This window comes from Oncorhynchus mykiss, chromosome 7 (genome assembly GCF_013265735.2).
Source record: "Oncorhynchus mykiss isolate Arlee chromosome 7, USDA_OmykA_1.1, whole genome shotgun sequence".
NCBI lineage: Eukaryota > Metazoa > Chordata > Actinopteri > Salmoniformes > Salmonidae > Oncorhynchus > Oncorhynchus mykiss.
Genome location: NC_048571.1, coordinates 12206772 through 12222963, shown reverse-complemented (window position 1 = coordinate 12222963; position 16192 = coordinate 12206772). Strand labels below are relative to the sequence as shown.

Sequence of the window (16192 nt, the reverse complement as noted above, 5' to 3'; positions counted from 1 at the left end):
GTCATTATAGGGTATTGCGGGTAGATCGATGAGAAAATAAAAATAAACAATTGAATCAATTTTAGAATAAGGCTGTATGGAAAAAAAGTCAAGGGATCTGAATACTTTCCAAAGGCACTGTAAACAATCCCTCAAGCACAAGCCCATATGCTTATGAGTAGCCAGCTAATCTTTATATTTCATGTCTAACCAACTTGGATCTAAACTCAGCGAAAAAATAAATGTCCTCTCACTGTCAACTGTGTTTATTTTCAGCAAACTTAACATGATTAAATATTTGTATGAACATAAGATTCAAGAACTGGGACATAAACTGAACAAGTTCCACAGACATGTGACTAACAGAAATGGAATGTGTCCCTGAACAAAGGGGGGGGGGGGGGGGGTCAAAATCAAAAGTAGCAGTCAGTATCTGGTGTGGCCACCAGCTGCATTAAGTACTGCAGTGCATCTCCTCCTCATGAACTGCACCAGATTTGCCCGTTCTTGCTGTGAGATGTTACTCCACTCTTCCACCAAGGCACCTGCAAGTTCCCAGACATTTCTAGGGGGGCCATACTGCTCGTTCTGTGCGTGGTGGCATTGTCATGCTGGAGGGTCTTGTCAGGATGAGCCTGCAGGAAGGGTACCACATGAGGGAGGAGGATGTCTTCCCTGTAACGCACAGCGTTGAGATTGCCTGCAATGACAACAAGCTCAGTCCGATGATGCTGTGACACACCGCCCCAGACCATGACGGACCCTCCACCTTCAAAACGATCCCGCTCCAGAGTACAGGCCTCGGTGTAATGCTTGTTCCTTCGACGATACACGTGAATCTGACCATCACCCCTGGTGAGACAAAAACCATGACTCGTCAGTGAAGAGCACCTTTTTCCAGTCCTGTCTGGTCCAGCGACGGTGGGTTTGTGCACATAGGCGACGTAGTTGCTGGTGATGTCTGGTGATGACCTGCCTTACAACAGGCCTTCAAGCCCTCAGTCCAGCCTCTCGTAACCTATTGCAGACAGTCTAAGCACTGATGGAGGGATTGTGCGTTCCTGGTGTACTCGGCAGTTGTTGTTGCCCTCCTGTACCTGTCCCGTAGGTGTGATATTCGGATGTACCGATCCTGTGCAGGTGTTGTTACACATAGTCTGCCACTGCGAGGACGATCAGCTGTCCGCCTTTTCTCCCTGTAGCGCCGTCTTAGGCGTCTCACAGTAAGGACATTGCAATTTATTGCCCTGGCCACATCTGCAGTTCTCATGCCTCCTTGCAGCAAGCCTAAGGCACATTCACACAGATGAGCAGGGACCCTGGGCATCTTTCGTTTGGTGTTTTTCCAGAGTCAGTAGAAAGGCCTCTTTAGTGTCCTAAGTTTTCATAACTGTGACCTTAATTGCCTACCGTCTGTAAGCGGTTAGTGTCTTAACGACCGTTCCACAGGTGCATGTTCATTAATTGTTTATGGTTCATTGAACCATAAGCATGAGAAACAGTGTTTAAACCCTTTACAATGAAGATCTGTGAAGCTATTTTGTTTTTTTTTACAAATTATCGGTCCTGAAAAAGGTATGATTCTTTTTTTGCTGAGTTTATTTGCTGGCCAACAAGGTAGAACAGTTGAATTGTTATAAAACACCCTTCTGTCCATCTCCAACTGTTTGAACAGCATGCTAGCCTGTCCACTTTGTTCAGATGTTGAAATCAAGTGGCCTATCTTATTTCTCAGAATAAGAACGAGTTGCCAATTCCTTAAGTAATTGTGCTTTATGCTTTTTGCTCATTTATAAAAGACTAGACAGCATGTAGAAAACAGACTAGACAGCTATGAGAACGAGTTGCTAATTCCTTGTGTAATTGTGCTTTATGCTTATTGCACATGTATAAAACAGACTAGACAGCATGTATAACGATCTTTGAATAAAATGCTGCTAGCGGAACATGGTACCAAACTGACCATTCATGTTCCAGAATCAATGTTCATCGATACTCTTGTTTTAATAGTGTCTGCTCTGCACGCAATTTCAGGAGTTGAGACAGGTTAACTTCTCTATTACAGTAAAATAATGTCTCAATGTGTTTTTGGTTTCCACATTACAGATTATGTTGGACTAAGCCTCAAACGCAAATAGCGAGTTGTAACTGCTTATCAGAGGAGGAAGTGATGTCATCTTTGTTGTTGGGGGAGGGGCTTGGTGTGTATAAACAGAGAGGTTTCACTCTCGCCAAAATTGCGTTTCTATGGGCTTATTTTGGACTGAAGCTTGTCGCCTGCCTCCCCGAATTTTGGATAAGGACTCTGAATTGTTAGGGTGGAGACATAAGCATCTTGTCATTATATATAGATCTCTGGTGTAAATATGAAGGTGAACACAGCACAGAGGAGCGAAGGAGACAAGACCAAAAATACATGAGAACAAGCAGACATAAAACGCTCATAAAAACTCAAATAAAAACTTGATTCTTGCAATACAGGCATTTGGAATATCCTGTGAAAACATTCAATATAAATCGTCCAGCCCTACATACGTTTTCGATTGGGTTGAGATTAGGTGACAGACACACACCCTTTAAACCCCCTGTGCACCTTTCAGACACCGCTTTCAAAGTCACTCAGATATCTTCTTCTAGCCATGCTAACCAAAATAATGGGCATGTGATGGTCTGTGTGTGGTGTGAGTGTGATGGTCTGTGTGATGGTCTGTGTGTGGGGTGGTCTGTGTCTGGGGTGAGTGTGATGGTGTGTGGATGGTCTGGGTGTGTTGGTCTGTGTGTGTGCTGGTCTGTGTGTTTTGCACAGAGGGAGAGAGAAGAAAAAAAATGGAATACTAACCCATTGGGGCAGCAGGTAGCCTAGCGTTGGGCTAGTAACCGAAAGGTTGCCAGTTCGAATCGCCGAGCAGACAAGGTACAAATCTGTCGTTCTGCCCCTGAACAAGGCAGTTAACCCACTGTTCCTAGGCCGTCATTGAAAATAAGAATTTGTTCTTAACTGACTTGCCTAGTTAAATAAAGGTTAAAATAAATAAAAAACTGACATCGGTTTGGATATTGTAATATTTGAATAACTGTGCCGGTCCCTAGCATGCGTGCATGTGTGTTCCTGTACGAGTGTGCCTCTCTCACCCATTCCATCTTCTCTGCACTTGTTCTTCCTCTCCTCCTCCTGCTCTTCCAGTCCTGCCCATCTTCTCAATCTCCCTCCGTCCTCCTGCTCCTTCCCTCCCCGCTGTGTGAACTCTGACCCACAGCGGAGACACTGCAGGCAGACACAGCTGGGACGACCCTCCATGACCCGCCGCTCATTCTCCTCCACCACCCGCGACAGGACCTCTGTCAGGGCCTAGCAGCAACACAACACCCGTCGTATTTACAATCATGTATTTTCCAAGAGATTCTTTGAAACTTTAATAACAGTCCTTGTATTTTCAGATAGAACAGTTGTATGATGACAGGCTACTTCAAATTTGTATTGTACACACATGCAAGTCCAAACAAGAAAACAGAACATTCAGAATACAGAACATTCCAATGGCTGCTTACGTAAAACACAGAAACAACAAGAAAGATCTCATTGGGCATAATGAGCGAGGCCTGACCTGTAGGACTGATGGCAACATCCATGGAGTACTGACCACAGCCTTGTGGACGTTTTACAACTGTTTGGAGGAATTACTACACCCCTGATCTCTCTCTTCGGTAATGATGTGTGTGATCAGTCTCCGGTCTGCTGCCAGTAGAACATCCTAACCCATTCATTGATGATAGGCCCCGCTTTACTGAGGTTGCAAGCCAAGAAATTGCGAGACGCAGTATCTCGCAATAGAATGCTGTTTTTAATTGCAGATAGATAGGCCTAGTGCCCGGTTCTGACTCCGTTTGCCTGGTGGCCGACCTACAAATACTGTGCCCCTCTCCTCTCTGTCCGTCTGTCCCTCGCTATGAAAGATGCGAGTGTTTGTGTTCTCCGAAGTACGCCAACTTATCAGTCTCCCCTGTTCCAAGAATACTGAATCTTAGGAGTCAATCTTCAAACTCATAAATGGGAGTCAACACCGGGAGTCGACGTGCAAGGAGTCGAGGTATCAATTCTATTGGAGTCGACACTCTCCAACACTGCGTCATCATCGTTAACAGTTCGCAAAATGGCAGAGAAAGACAAGCGACAGCAGCGTAGTCCTGTATGGCAATACTTTCAGAAGTTAAATGAGAAGGAAATGCAGACTTTGAGAGGTGGAGTTGAGGTGCAGTAATGGTAGTACAGGTGCAATGCTTAACCATCTGAAAGGGACGTACCGGGAGACCCAAAGCGTTGTTAGCAGCAGAGTAGCTGCATTGTGAATTCATGGTGGAGTTTAAAATGGAAAACTGACTTTTAAAAAATTTCTGTTTAACCGGTAAGAACATTTTCCATTTGTCACATCCCTATTGTGTTACCTGCAGTGCCTCCTGGGGGTCATCATCCAGCATAACATAGCGTCTCCTCCTCCTCTCTCTGCTGATGTAACGGAAGTGAAGCTCTACAGCAGGAAGAGTTCGCTCCACCTCCTAGAGAGATAACTATCTTTAGAACAAATACAAAACATATACTTCTTTCATCATTTCAGGCAACAACAAAAATAAAATAAATAAATCACCCCCCTTCCTCTCTGCATAATTCCCCTCCCCAACCATGCCTCCCTCCACCACCATCCCTACTCACCTTTCCTCTCCTTCCATCCATCCCTCGCTCTCTTTCCTCCCTCCCTCCCCATCATCCTCCCTCCACCACCATCCCTACTCACCTTTCCTCTCCTTCCATCCATCCATCCCTCCCTCTCTTTCCTCCCTCCCTCCCCATCATCCCTCCCTCTCCTTCCATCCCTCCTCCCCTCTCCTTCCATCCCTCCATCCTCCCTCCACCACCATCCCGCTCTCTCTTTCCTCCCTCCCTCCCCATCATCCCTCCCGCTCCTCACCCTCTCAGTCCAGGTGACCTGGGACATGGAGAACCTCCCCAGACTGTCCAACTCTAGCCGGGCCTGCAACTGACCCCTGCTCATGTCCACCTCCAGGACGTGTCTTGGCTTGACCCTGAGGAACACAGGACGCTGGGCCCTGTTCCTCATCCTCAGTCCCTCCTCCTCCTCCTCTTCTGATGATGATAGTACTCCCACAAGCAGGGGGTGACACAGGTCAACTAGAGACAGACGAAAGAGAGGTCAAAGGTTGGCTCAGCGTTGCCCAATCAGTTCCTTTGGAACCCCCCAGTCTTTGCACATTTTGGTTATATTCCCGCTCTAGCACAGCTGGTTGGACTAGTTGAGGCTGGATGATAAGTTGTCTACTTCAATCAGGTGTGCTACTGCTAGTTCTGTAGTGCTCCTACCTCCCAAGTCCTCCTCCTCTTCTTCTCTGGTGTCCGTGGATGTCACCAGTGGCCTCTCTAACCCCTGAACCAGTCCCTCTGCCATAGTAGTCTCCAGGGTGGACTCTGTGTGCCCGAGGCTGTGGTCAGGCCACTGGAGGGTGGACTCTGTCTCCAGATCTGCATCCCAGTCTGAGGCCTCCTCCTTGGGCTCAGACGAGAGCAGAGGTGGGGGTAGAACCTCCGGGACTTCCAGCTCTGGAGAAGGGGGCTTAAAGGTGGCGAAGCTCACCTGGATGGGGCTGTTGTTGGTTGGGGAGGGAGTGGCACAGAGACTGTTGTTGAGGTGTGGAGGAGCTGGCCTGTACGCCTTGTCTAGGGTGGCGATTGGCGCCCCCTCTAGGTGATGCTGGTAGCGCAGCCAATCTTCACCCAGTTGGTCCCTGAAACTGTCCATGCGTTCAATCTCCTTCTGGTGAGGGAGAACGATGTCTGAGGGGAGAGAGAGGAGGTTTTTATTTATATACTTACTCATATATATATATATATATATATATATATATATATATATATATACCTTGTATAGAGGACTGTGGTCTGGATTCATAGTCACTGGGCTCTGAGATGCTAGCCCGTCTCACCCTGACCTTACTCTGAAACAACACAGATGGATACATATATTATACACACGACATTCCAGAAACATGCTCCTTCTCCTCTGCCTGTATTGATTTGTTCATTCCAAATGGACCTTACCCCGTAGACACCCCCTAGCCCTGTAGACACCCCCTTAGGTACCCCCTAGACCCTTACCCCGTAGGATCTTGATCCTATCAGAGGGTTAGTTAAAGCTATTAACATGTATTTTTTCTAGCTGGTCAGGGTTGTAAGAGGTACACAGAGTGGCTAGGGGATGAGGACAGACCCCCAGCCTCTCAGTGAGCTGTGTAGCTGACTTACTTTGGCTTTCTTCTTGCGTTGTCGTGTCACTCCCACCTCGCTGACCGACAGGCTGTCACTCAACTCCCCGCCCCCGCTGGACACTACTTCCTGGTTACCCCGCTCTGGAGCCCTGGTGATCAAGGGCGAGGCCTGGGACTGAAGCTGCCCAATCAGCTGTCCCGGTTTGGGTAGCACCTGAAGGTGTGTGGGGGGGGGTGTCCCATGTTAAGACTATCTGGTACAAAAGTGACCCAACAAGACTAGAGAAGTGTTGAGTATATGCCTGCTGACCCACAGGAGTGGCCTACTCACTGACAACTCTGAGGAGGAGAGAGGGCTGCTGTCCAGTCTGAGCTAGAGGTGAGAGAGGGGGAGACAATATATTAAACTCAAGGAGGAGACAGAGAATCATGAAAAAAAGACTGGGTCCAAATTCAGCTTCCCTCCCCCTCTCACTCACTCTGAGGTAGGCAGCCTTGGGGGAGAGGTGGCGGACAGTGCGGGTTCTGTGGGTCTTCTGGAAGAACAGTGGGTTGCCCTTCAGATTCAGCTAAGAAGAGACAGAGGCTACAGGTCAGTGGGTCTGGGATAACACTGAGGCTACAGGTCAGTGAGTCTGGGATAACACTGAGGCTACAGGTCAGTGAGTCTGGGATAACACTGAGGCTACAGGTCAGTGAGTCTGGGATAACACAGAGGCTGTCACACAGTAAACTACTGATAAGCACACTTCTCTCTCTCCTTCACCATGTTGAGACTGTGCAGCATAGACAGAGGAGCCAGCTGGGAGTGATCCAGTAGCAGGTTGTAGGCCAAGTCCAGGTGCTGTAGGGACGACAACTGCTCCACTCCTGCATAGGGTCACAGTCACACACACAAATCAGACATCTAGGCATCTCATACTGAGACGGGGGCAGAGTCAGCCATCCAAGACTAACATAGACTTAGAGAGTACACTGAACAATAGGGAGACGGTTGGGGGAGACAGATTGACGCTTGAGTATGCCAGTATATTAATATATTCCTAGCTTCCTGTTTATCTATAGCCCCCAACTGTTTGTGGACACAAGGCTGTCAACAGATCCAAGGCTTTGATTGGCTGATGTCCTTGTCTTGTACAAGGCTTTGATTGTCTGAAGTCCCTCGCTGTTCCAATACTGATAGAGGTCAGTTCAAGGGGTCATGCATAACAAGTAGTCTTGAGGGAGTTTGCAGATGGAATACTATTGCTAACTATTTGGTATTGATGATTTTTGGCATACGTTTAGGGATAAAAATCAATATTAGGGCTGTGGTAAAAAATATATATATACCATTTTCCGTAGAGAAACCACCACTACTATCATTCATTATAGACACCATCTGGTCATGCTATCAGAGGTGTTACAGTACCGTTGATGGTCTCCAGCTCGTTGTTTCTGAGGATGAGAGTGAGGAGTTTGGCTCTGGAGCTCAAGCCCAGCGTTGGTGCTCTCTGGAGATTGTTATAGCCCAGGTTGAGGTGCTCTAGCTCACTCAGAGGCTGAGAGAGAAGGAGGAGAAAGACAGTAGATATGGAGATAGCCCAGTGCAGTAACTTACTGCATGTCACCAACTCTGACCCCTCTCAACACACAGACACAAAACCTATCCAGAAATACCTTGAGAAAGTCAGCACACTCCTGGATTTTATTGTGACTAAGATCCAGAGACTTCAGAACATTCAGTAAACTCTAAAAAAGGCAGAGTGACTCACATTAAAACATGGCCAAAAAAATGATTCACATTAAAAACAAATGTGAAAGTCAGTGAATAAATAAACCAGAGAGCAGGAGCATGTCTTACCAGTGACTCATCCAGGCAGACTATAGTGTTGTAGCTGAAGTTGAGGGTGTGCAGCTCCAGCCAGGGCAGTGCAGAGCTGAGGTCTCCTCCACAAAGAGACAGTAGCTCCTGTAACAATAACACTGGCTCAAACTCCAACACAAAGGGGTCTGTTATTCAGAAAGAGAAAACGGTGAAGTGTGTGTGTGTTACCTCCAGGGAACTGAGGCTCTTGGAGCAGGTGAAGACCTCTAACTGAGAGTAGACTCCCCTCAGGTCCTCCAGACAGTGAGGGGGGATACGCTTCAACTGGGAGACAGAACAACAGGCCCAGAGTAAGCCAGATTCATCTATATACAACATTTATACTGTTTTGTTTTGTTCCTCCCATACCTCTAAGGACTTGAGAGACTTGAAAGGAAAGATCTTGACCACTGACTGAAGCCTCGACCCAGGTGGATTGATGAGCTAGGAATGAAAAACCAAAGGCCAAAGAACATTATACAGAATGCTATAGCGCCACCTAGTGGCTCAATGAAATTCCCTCAGATGTCCACTTAATTCAGTTTTACTTGGAGCATTTATGTTTATGAAGTGCTGAGCAAGTTATGCATACATCTATTTTAAAAAAACGTTCACAAATAGAGCAGGACACACACACACACACCTTGAGGGAGACAGTCTTCTGCAGCACGTCGAACAGGAACTGGAGCTGCAGTAGGGAGGTGGTGTCAGCAGGGTGTGAGGGCAGAGCCAGGAAGCCATGCTGGTGAGTCCTGGAGAGGAGGTACTGCTCAAACAGACGACCTAGGTGCTGCAGAGAGTCTGCCTGTAGAGTCAGGGTACTGCTGCCGTCCAGTACAGATGTACCTGGAGAGAGGAGGGACAATGGTAACACACCACTTAAAACCTAAAGTTATAATGCAACATAAAATATATTAAGCACAGTATAGCTATGAGGCCCTAATAATTTCTAACGTCGTCAAAAGAACAGATTAGCAAGTCTGGGATAACAGGGGCTATATCTAGAATATGTAGGTGGTGATGTTACTATACCATGATTCCGAAGCAGAGTGGCCAAGCTGTTGACAAGGGTGGATTGTCCGCTGTGACATCCAGCCATCCTGCAGGTAAACAATGCACCATAAAATAGATGAGAAGACCGAGACAGATGATTCTGGGGAAATGTGACAAGTGCAAACAACCCAAACAATAGCAGAAATTGATCAAATAAAAATACGTTCTCAACTTACAGTATAGAGATGATGGAAGCTAACTTGTAGGATACTGGTTAAATACCAGCTAGCTTATTAGCTAGCTATGTAGAGTACATTGCAATGCAGGACCTGCAGTTGTTTGTGAACGTTAAACTGGTCTACTCACAAAGCCAACACGAATCTATCTAGCTGTTGTAGCTTGTCTTGGATAGCATTCCAGACTATTTCTTGAGACAATAACATACCTTAACTGTCTTATGTGACAGTCAAGCAGTGGTCAACATCGACATTCCCTTCCGATTTCCAGCAATACGACAAAAACATCAGTCAAATAACTTCAAGTGTACTCGGTTATCGATGTTGACGTCTTCACTTGGACTAATGTCACGTGAGGAAGTTTCGAAAAAAATATATACAGTGGCCCGGAGAAACCACATTTCAGAAGGCTGAAACAGGCGTTTTTGTAACTTGTGCCAATCAATGGCTATTGAAATGTTATAAATGAGCGAGACATCTCAACAAAAAAAAAACGAATGTGCATGTTCAAAATATGATTCAGATTCGGTCGAATTTCTTGGCCATAGCCACCACTAGATGGCTCCCTATCTCAAGAAGCAGGATCAGATCATAGGGGATCAACAATATTTACTTTATGACAGTGACAAAGCAATGGGGCATTTCCAATTTGCTCATTTGTTCATCTTTATTAAGTGCATTCTGAGAACACTCAGCACATCTTTCTGGTATGCTTTATCGCCTGTTCTGGATGTTATCTTTACAATGGAGTGGAAGGACAATACACAGTTTTAAACACTGCAAGAAGTAGCTAGATGTAACTATGCAAGGCACGCAAAATAGTATCGTTTAGCCTACTAAAGACTTTTAACAAATTTGTAATTGTGAGTAATTAAGTAAAGTAAGCATTTTTACAAATAGGCCTACTACCACTGCCTTTGCGGGGATCCTTTAAGTTTCCACCTTTTATACCAAATGTCCAAAACTAAGTGGTTTCTCTAATTTAAGCCTGTACCGTTCGTCTTGTTGCTAGGTAACGCACACGCACACACAAGACAATCTTTTTCCATTCGGGACTGGGGATGTTTCCATGTAAGGATTTATGTACGGTAATTTGGTAAACATTTCCATCCACTGAGATGCTCTGGCAGGAAAGGTTCTCTGCAGACCAAGCATACACTGAAAGCATGTTGGGACTGTTTCAAATTCTCAGATTTTTGGGTTTGCATTAAAATCAAGCAACATGATTAATGTAATGGAAAACATGGACCAACTAAACATTGTGGATTAGTTGGTTGCATTTTTATGGGTGGAAATGCCTTCTAAAAAAATCTCTAATTGTGTGACCTTGATTTTCCATTTCAGTTTAGACCATTCAGTCTACCATCTTCTGTTTGGGATTCTCAATGTATGATCATATGGTTACAGAAGTAAACACATACACAATGCTTAGGTTATGTTTAGATGTTTAGATGTCTTTGTGTGTATGAAGTGTTGGATTACGTTTATATTGGCCCATAGATCTGAGAATAAAAAGTTTTCCACAATCCTCAACATTTCTCTATTTATCCAATCAGTGACTCAGTCAAATGAATGTCAATTAAGTCTAATCAACACACTAAATAAACCATGCTCCTTCACTGTCCAAACGCTGCTCTCAAAATGGAAGAACAATACCTGACCATCCCCCAGTAAGCACAGGTAACCTAGCCTGGAACCTAGCCTGGAACCTAGCCTGGAACTCCTGGAACCTAGCCTGGAACTCCTGGAATCTAGCCTGGAACTCCTGGAACCTAGCCTGGAACTCCTGGAACCTGGCCTAGAACCTAGCCTGGAACTCCCGGAACCTGGCCTAGAACCTAGTGTAACGGCTTCTAGGAGTAGTGGGTGGAGGAGTCAGGCGCAGAGAGCAGGTAGTTCAGAAGGTGGATCTTTATTCCAAAGACAGTGAAAACGGACATGCCAAACACAAGGGTGCATAAAATACCCAGTCCAAACAAACAGGACTAAACTGTCCGGAAAAATAGAATCCACAAATAATCCAACACCATGGACAGAAAACAAGCCCGCACAAAATCTGGCGGGCCTAGTGCCCTTAAATAGCCCACAAACAAAACTAAACTCAAAACAGGTGTAACCAATCAGAACAAACTAACAGAAACAAAAAAGGGAATCGATGGCAGCTAGTAGGCCGGCGACGACGACCGCCGAGCGCTGCCCGAACAGGAAGAGGCACCATCTTCGGCGGGATTCGTGACACCTAGCCTGAAACCTAGCCTGGAACTCCTGGAACCTGGCCTGGAACCGAGCCTAGTCCCACATCTGTTTGGGCTATTTTTTGGTGTGATACTGACCAAAAGGGTTGGCAAAACAGCACAAAAATATCTGGGACCAGGCTACGGAAAACCTCCTCCTCCTTTGTGGCATTTTGCACAGTAGGCTACATGTAAATACAACATGGTTGTAAAACGATTCCTCTACTGGCTCATAATTGGCAGAGAACAGAGGGATGATTCAGGATCGGGACATGTCAAGTCAAGGCTTTTCTTCTTCCAGAACAAGGTCAAAGGACCATATCACTGTCCCTTTTGTCTTCACTGCATTCCAAGGGCTTGTTTTAACTGTTGCAAGTGAACCAGTACTGTTTACTTGTAGCCCTGAACAAATCAGGCCTGTTAGAAGGCTTCGGCAGGTTGGATTAAAGCTTTCTTGGATCTGTTGTAGCAGCTTACTGTACTGTACTGTACTGGACTGGACTGGACTGGACTGGACTGTATGTCAGAGAGAGAGAGAGAGAGAGTGAAACCTCACTAGTAAAATATAACATGTGAGTCAGCAAACTTCTCAGGTCACAATTCATCACAATACAAACACAGGGTGTGCCCAGGCATCAGGCCAGACTACTGTTCTTATACATTATAGTCAGGATACTGTTCTAATACATTATAGCCAGGATAATGTTCTAATAAATTATATTCAGTATAGCCAGGATACTGTTCTAATACATTATAGCCAGGATAATGTTCTAATAAATTAGATTCAGTATAGCCAGGATACTGTTCTAATACATTATAGTCAGGATACTGTTCTAATACATTACAGTCATTATAGCCAGGATACTGTTCTAATACATTATAGTCAGGATACTGTTCTAATACACTATAGTCATTATAGCCAGGATACTGTTCTAATACATTATAGTCAGTATAGCCAGGGTACTGTTCTAATACATTATAGCCAGGATACTGTTCTAATACATTATAGTCATTATAGCCAGGATACTGTTCTAATACATTATAGTCATTATAGCCAGGATACTGTTCTAATACATTATAATCAGTATAGCCAGGATACTGTTCTAATACATTATAGTCATTATAGCCAGGATACTGTTCTAATACATTATAGCCAGGATAATGTTCTAATAAATTATATTCAGTATAGCCAGGATACTGTTCTAATACATTATAGCCAGGATACTGTTCTAATACATTATAATCCGTATAGCCAGGATACTGTTCTAATACATTATAGCCAGGATAATGTTCTAATAAATTATATTCAGTATAGCCAGGATACTGTTCTAATACATTATAGCCAGGATACTGTTCTAATACATTATAATCAGTATAGCCAGGATACTGTTCTAATACATTATAGCCAGGATACTGTTCTAATACATTATAGTCATTATAGCCAGGATACTGTTCTAATACATTATAGTCATTATAGCCAGGATACTGTTCTAATACATTATAGTCATTATAGCCAGGATACTGTTCTAATACATTATAGTCATTATAGTCAGGATACTGTTCTAATACATTATAGTCAGTATAGCCAGGATACTGTTCTAATACATTATAGTCATTATAGCCAGGATACTGTTCTAATACATTATAGTCATTATAGCCAGGATACTGTTCTAATACATTATAGTCAGTATAGCCAGGATACTGTTCTAATACATTATAGTCAGTATAGCCAGGATACTGTTCTAATACATTATAGTCATTATAGCCAGGATACTGTTCTAATACATTATAGTCATTATAGCCAGGATACTGTTCTAATACATTATAGTCAGTATAGCCAGGATACTGTTCTAATACATTATAGTCAGTATAGCCAGGATACTGTTCTAATACATTATAGTCATTATAGCCAGGATACTGTTCTAATACATTATAGTCATTATAGCCAGGATACTGTTCTAATACATTATAGTCAGTATAGCCAGGATACTGTTCTAATACATTATAGTCAGTATAGCCAGGATACTGTTCTAATACATTATAGTCAGTATAGCCAGGATACTGTTCTAATACATTATAGTCATTATAGCCAGGATACTGTTCTAATACATTATAATACATTATAGTCAGGATACTGTTCTAATACATTATAGTCAGTATAGCCAGGGTACTGTTCTAATACATTATAATACATTATAGTCAGGATACTGTTCTAATACATTATAATCAGTATAGCCAGGATACTGTTCTAATACATTATAGTCATTATAGCCAGGATACTGTTCTAATACATTATAGTCAGTATAGCCAGGGTACTGTTCTAATACATTATAGTCAGTATAGCCAGGATACTGTTCTAATACATTATAGTCAGTATAGCCAGGATACTGTTCTAATACATTATAGTCAGTATAGCCAGGATACTGTTCTAATACATTATAGCCAGGATACTGTTCTAATACATTATAGTCATTATAGCCAGGATACTGTTCTAATACATTATAGCCAGTATAGCCAGGGTACTGTTCTAATACATTATAGTCATTATAGCCAGGGTACTGTTCTAATACATTATAGTCAGTATAGCCAGGATACTGTTCTAATACATTATAGTCAGTATAGCCAGGATACTGTTCTAATACATTATAGTCAGTATAGCCAGGATACTGTTCTAATACATTATAGCCAGGATACTGTTCTAATACATTATAGTCATTATAGCCAGGATACTGTTCTAATACATTATAGCCAGGATACTGTTCTAATACATTATAGTCAGTATAGCCAGGGTACTGTTCTAATACATTATAGTCATTATAGCCAGGATACTGTTCTAATACATTATAGTCATTATAGCCAGGATACTGTTCTAATACATTATAGTCATTATAGCCAGGATACTGTTCTAATACATTATAGCCAGGATACTGTTCTAATACATTATAGTCAGTATAGCCAGGGTACTGTTCTAATACATTATAGTCATTATAGCCAGGATACTGTTCTAATACATTATAGTCATTATAGCCAGGATACTGTTCTAATACATTATAGTCAGTATAGCCAGGATACTGTTCTAATACATTATAGTCAGTATAGCCAGGGTACTGTTCTAATACATTATAGTCAGTATAGCCAGGATACTGTTCTAATACATTATAGTCAGTATAGCCAGGGTACTGTTCTAATACATTATAGTCATTATAGCCAGGATACTGTTCTAATACATTATAGTCATTATAGCCAGGATACTGTTCTAATACATTATAATCAGTATAGCCAGGATACTGTTCTAATACATTATAGCCAGGATACTGTTCTAATACATTATAATCAGTATAGCCAGGATACTGTTCTAATACATTATAGTCAGTATAGCCAGGATACTGTTCTAATACATTATAGTCATTATAGCCAGGATACTGTTCTAATACATTATAGTCATTATAGTCAGGATACTGTTCTAATACATTATAGTCAGTATAGCCAGGATACTGTTCTAATACATTATAGTCAGTATAGCCAGGATACTGTTCTAATACATTATAATCAGTATAGCCAGGATACTGTTCTAATACATTATAGTCATTATAGCCAGGATACTGTTCTAATACATTATAGTCATTATAGCCAGGATACTGTTCTAATACATTATAGTCAGTATAGTCAGTATACTGTTCTAATACATTATAATCAGTATAGCCAGGATACTGTTCTAATACATTATAGCCAGGATACTGTTCTAATACATTATAATCAGTATAGCCAGGATACTGTTCTAATACATTATAGCCAGGATACTGTTCTAATACATTATAGCCAGGATACTGTTCTAATACATTATAGTCAGTATAGTCAGTATACTGTTCTAATACATTATAATCAGTATAGCCAGGATACTGTTCTAATACATTATAATCAGTATAGCCAGGATACTGTTCTAATACATTATAGTCAGTATAGCCAGGATACTGTTCTAATACATTATAATCAGTATAGCCAGGATACTGTTCTAATACATTATAATCAGTATAGCCAGGGTACTGTTCTAATACATTATAGTCATTATAGCCAGGATACTGTTCTAATACATTATAATCAGTATAGCCAGGATACTGTTCTAATACATTATAATCAGTATAGCCAGGATACTGTTCTAATACATTATAATCAGTATAGCCAGGGTACTGTTCTAATACATTATAGTCATTATAGCCAGGATACTGTTCTAATACATTATAATCAGTATAGCCAGGATACTGTTCTAATACATTATAATCAGTATAGCCAGGATACTGTTCTAATACATTATAATCAGTATAGCCAGGGTACTGTTCTAATACATTATAGTCATTATAGCCAGGATACTGTTCTAATACATTATAATCAGTATAGCCAGGATACTGTTCTAATACATTATAATCAGTATAGCCAGGATACTGTTCTAATACATTATAGTCAGTATAGCCAGGATACTGTTCTAATACATTATAGTCATTATAGCCAGGATACTGTTCTAATACATTATAGTCATTATAGCCAGGATACTGTTCTAATACATTATAGTCAGTATAGTCAGTATACTGTTCTAATACATTATAATCAGTATAGCCAGGATACTGTTCTAA

The 16192-nt window shown here is 42.4% G+C and overlaps 1 protein-coding gene across 3 annotated transcripts in view; it reads right to left on the bottom strand.

Moving 5' to 3' along the window:
• LOC110528831 (serine/threonine-protein kinase 11-interacting protein) overlaps positions 1–9826 on the bottom strand; it is a 42976-nt gene extending 33150 nt beyond the window's left edge. The window contains exons 1-17 of one of the 3 annotated variants that reach the window (XR_005052504.1): positions 9540–9826; positions 9134–9201; positions 8745–8947; positions 8471–8545; positions 8291–8386; positions 8099–8206; positions 7915–7986; positions 7667–7796; positions 7022–7125; positions 6735–6824; positions 6587–6628; positions 6293–6469; positions 5910–5985; positions 5354–5824; positions 4944–5164; positions 4423–4533; positions 3112–3328 (exon numbers count right to left, since the gene is read on the bottom strand). Coding sequence is in view for 2 of the 3 variants with exons in the window: in XM_036982564.1 (XP_036838459.1) it covers positions 3112–3328; positions 4423–4533; positions 4944–5164; positions 5354–5824; positions 5910–5985; positions 6293–6469; positions 6587–6628; positions 6735–6824; positions 7022–7125; positions 7667–7796; positions 7915–7986; positions 8099–8206; positions 8291–8386; positions 8471–8545; positions 8745–8947; positions 9134–9200 (2260 nt within the window). In the remaining variant the exon portion in view is untranslated. Of the gene's footprint in view, positions 1–3111; positions 3329–4422; positions 4534–4943; positions 5165–5353; positions 5825–5909; positions 5986–6292; positions 6470–6586; positions 6629–6734; positions 6825–7021; positions 7126–7666; positions 7797–7914; positions 7987–8098; positions 8207–8290; positions 8387–8470; positions 8546–8744; positions 8948–9133; positions 9202–9330 lie in introns of all 3 variants that reach the window. The other 2 variants (XM_036982564.1, XM_036982563.1) reach the window with 2 other exon arrangements.
• Positions 9827–16192: the final 6366 nt, after the last annotated feature.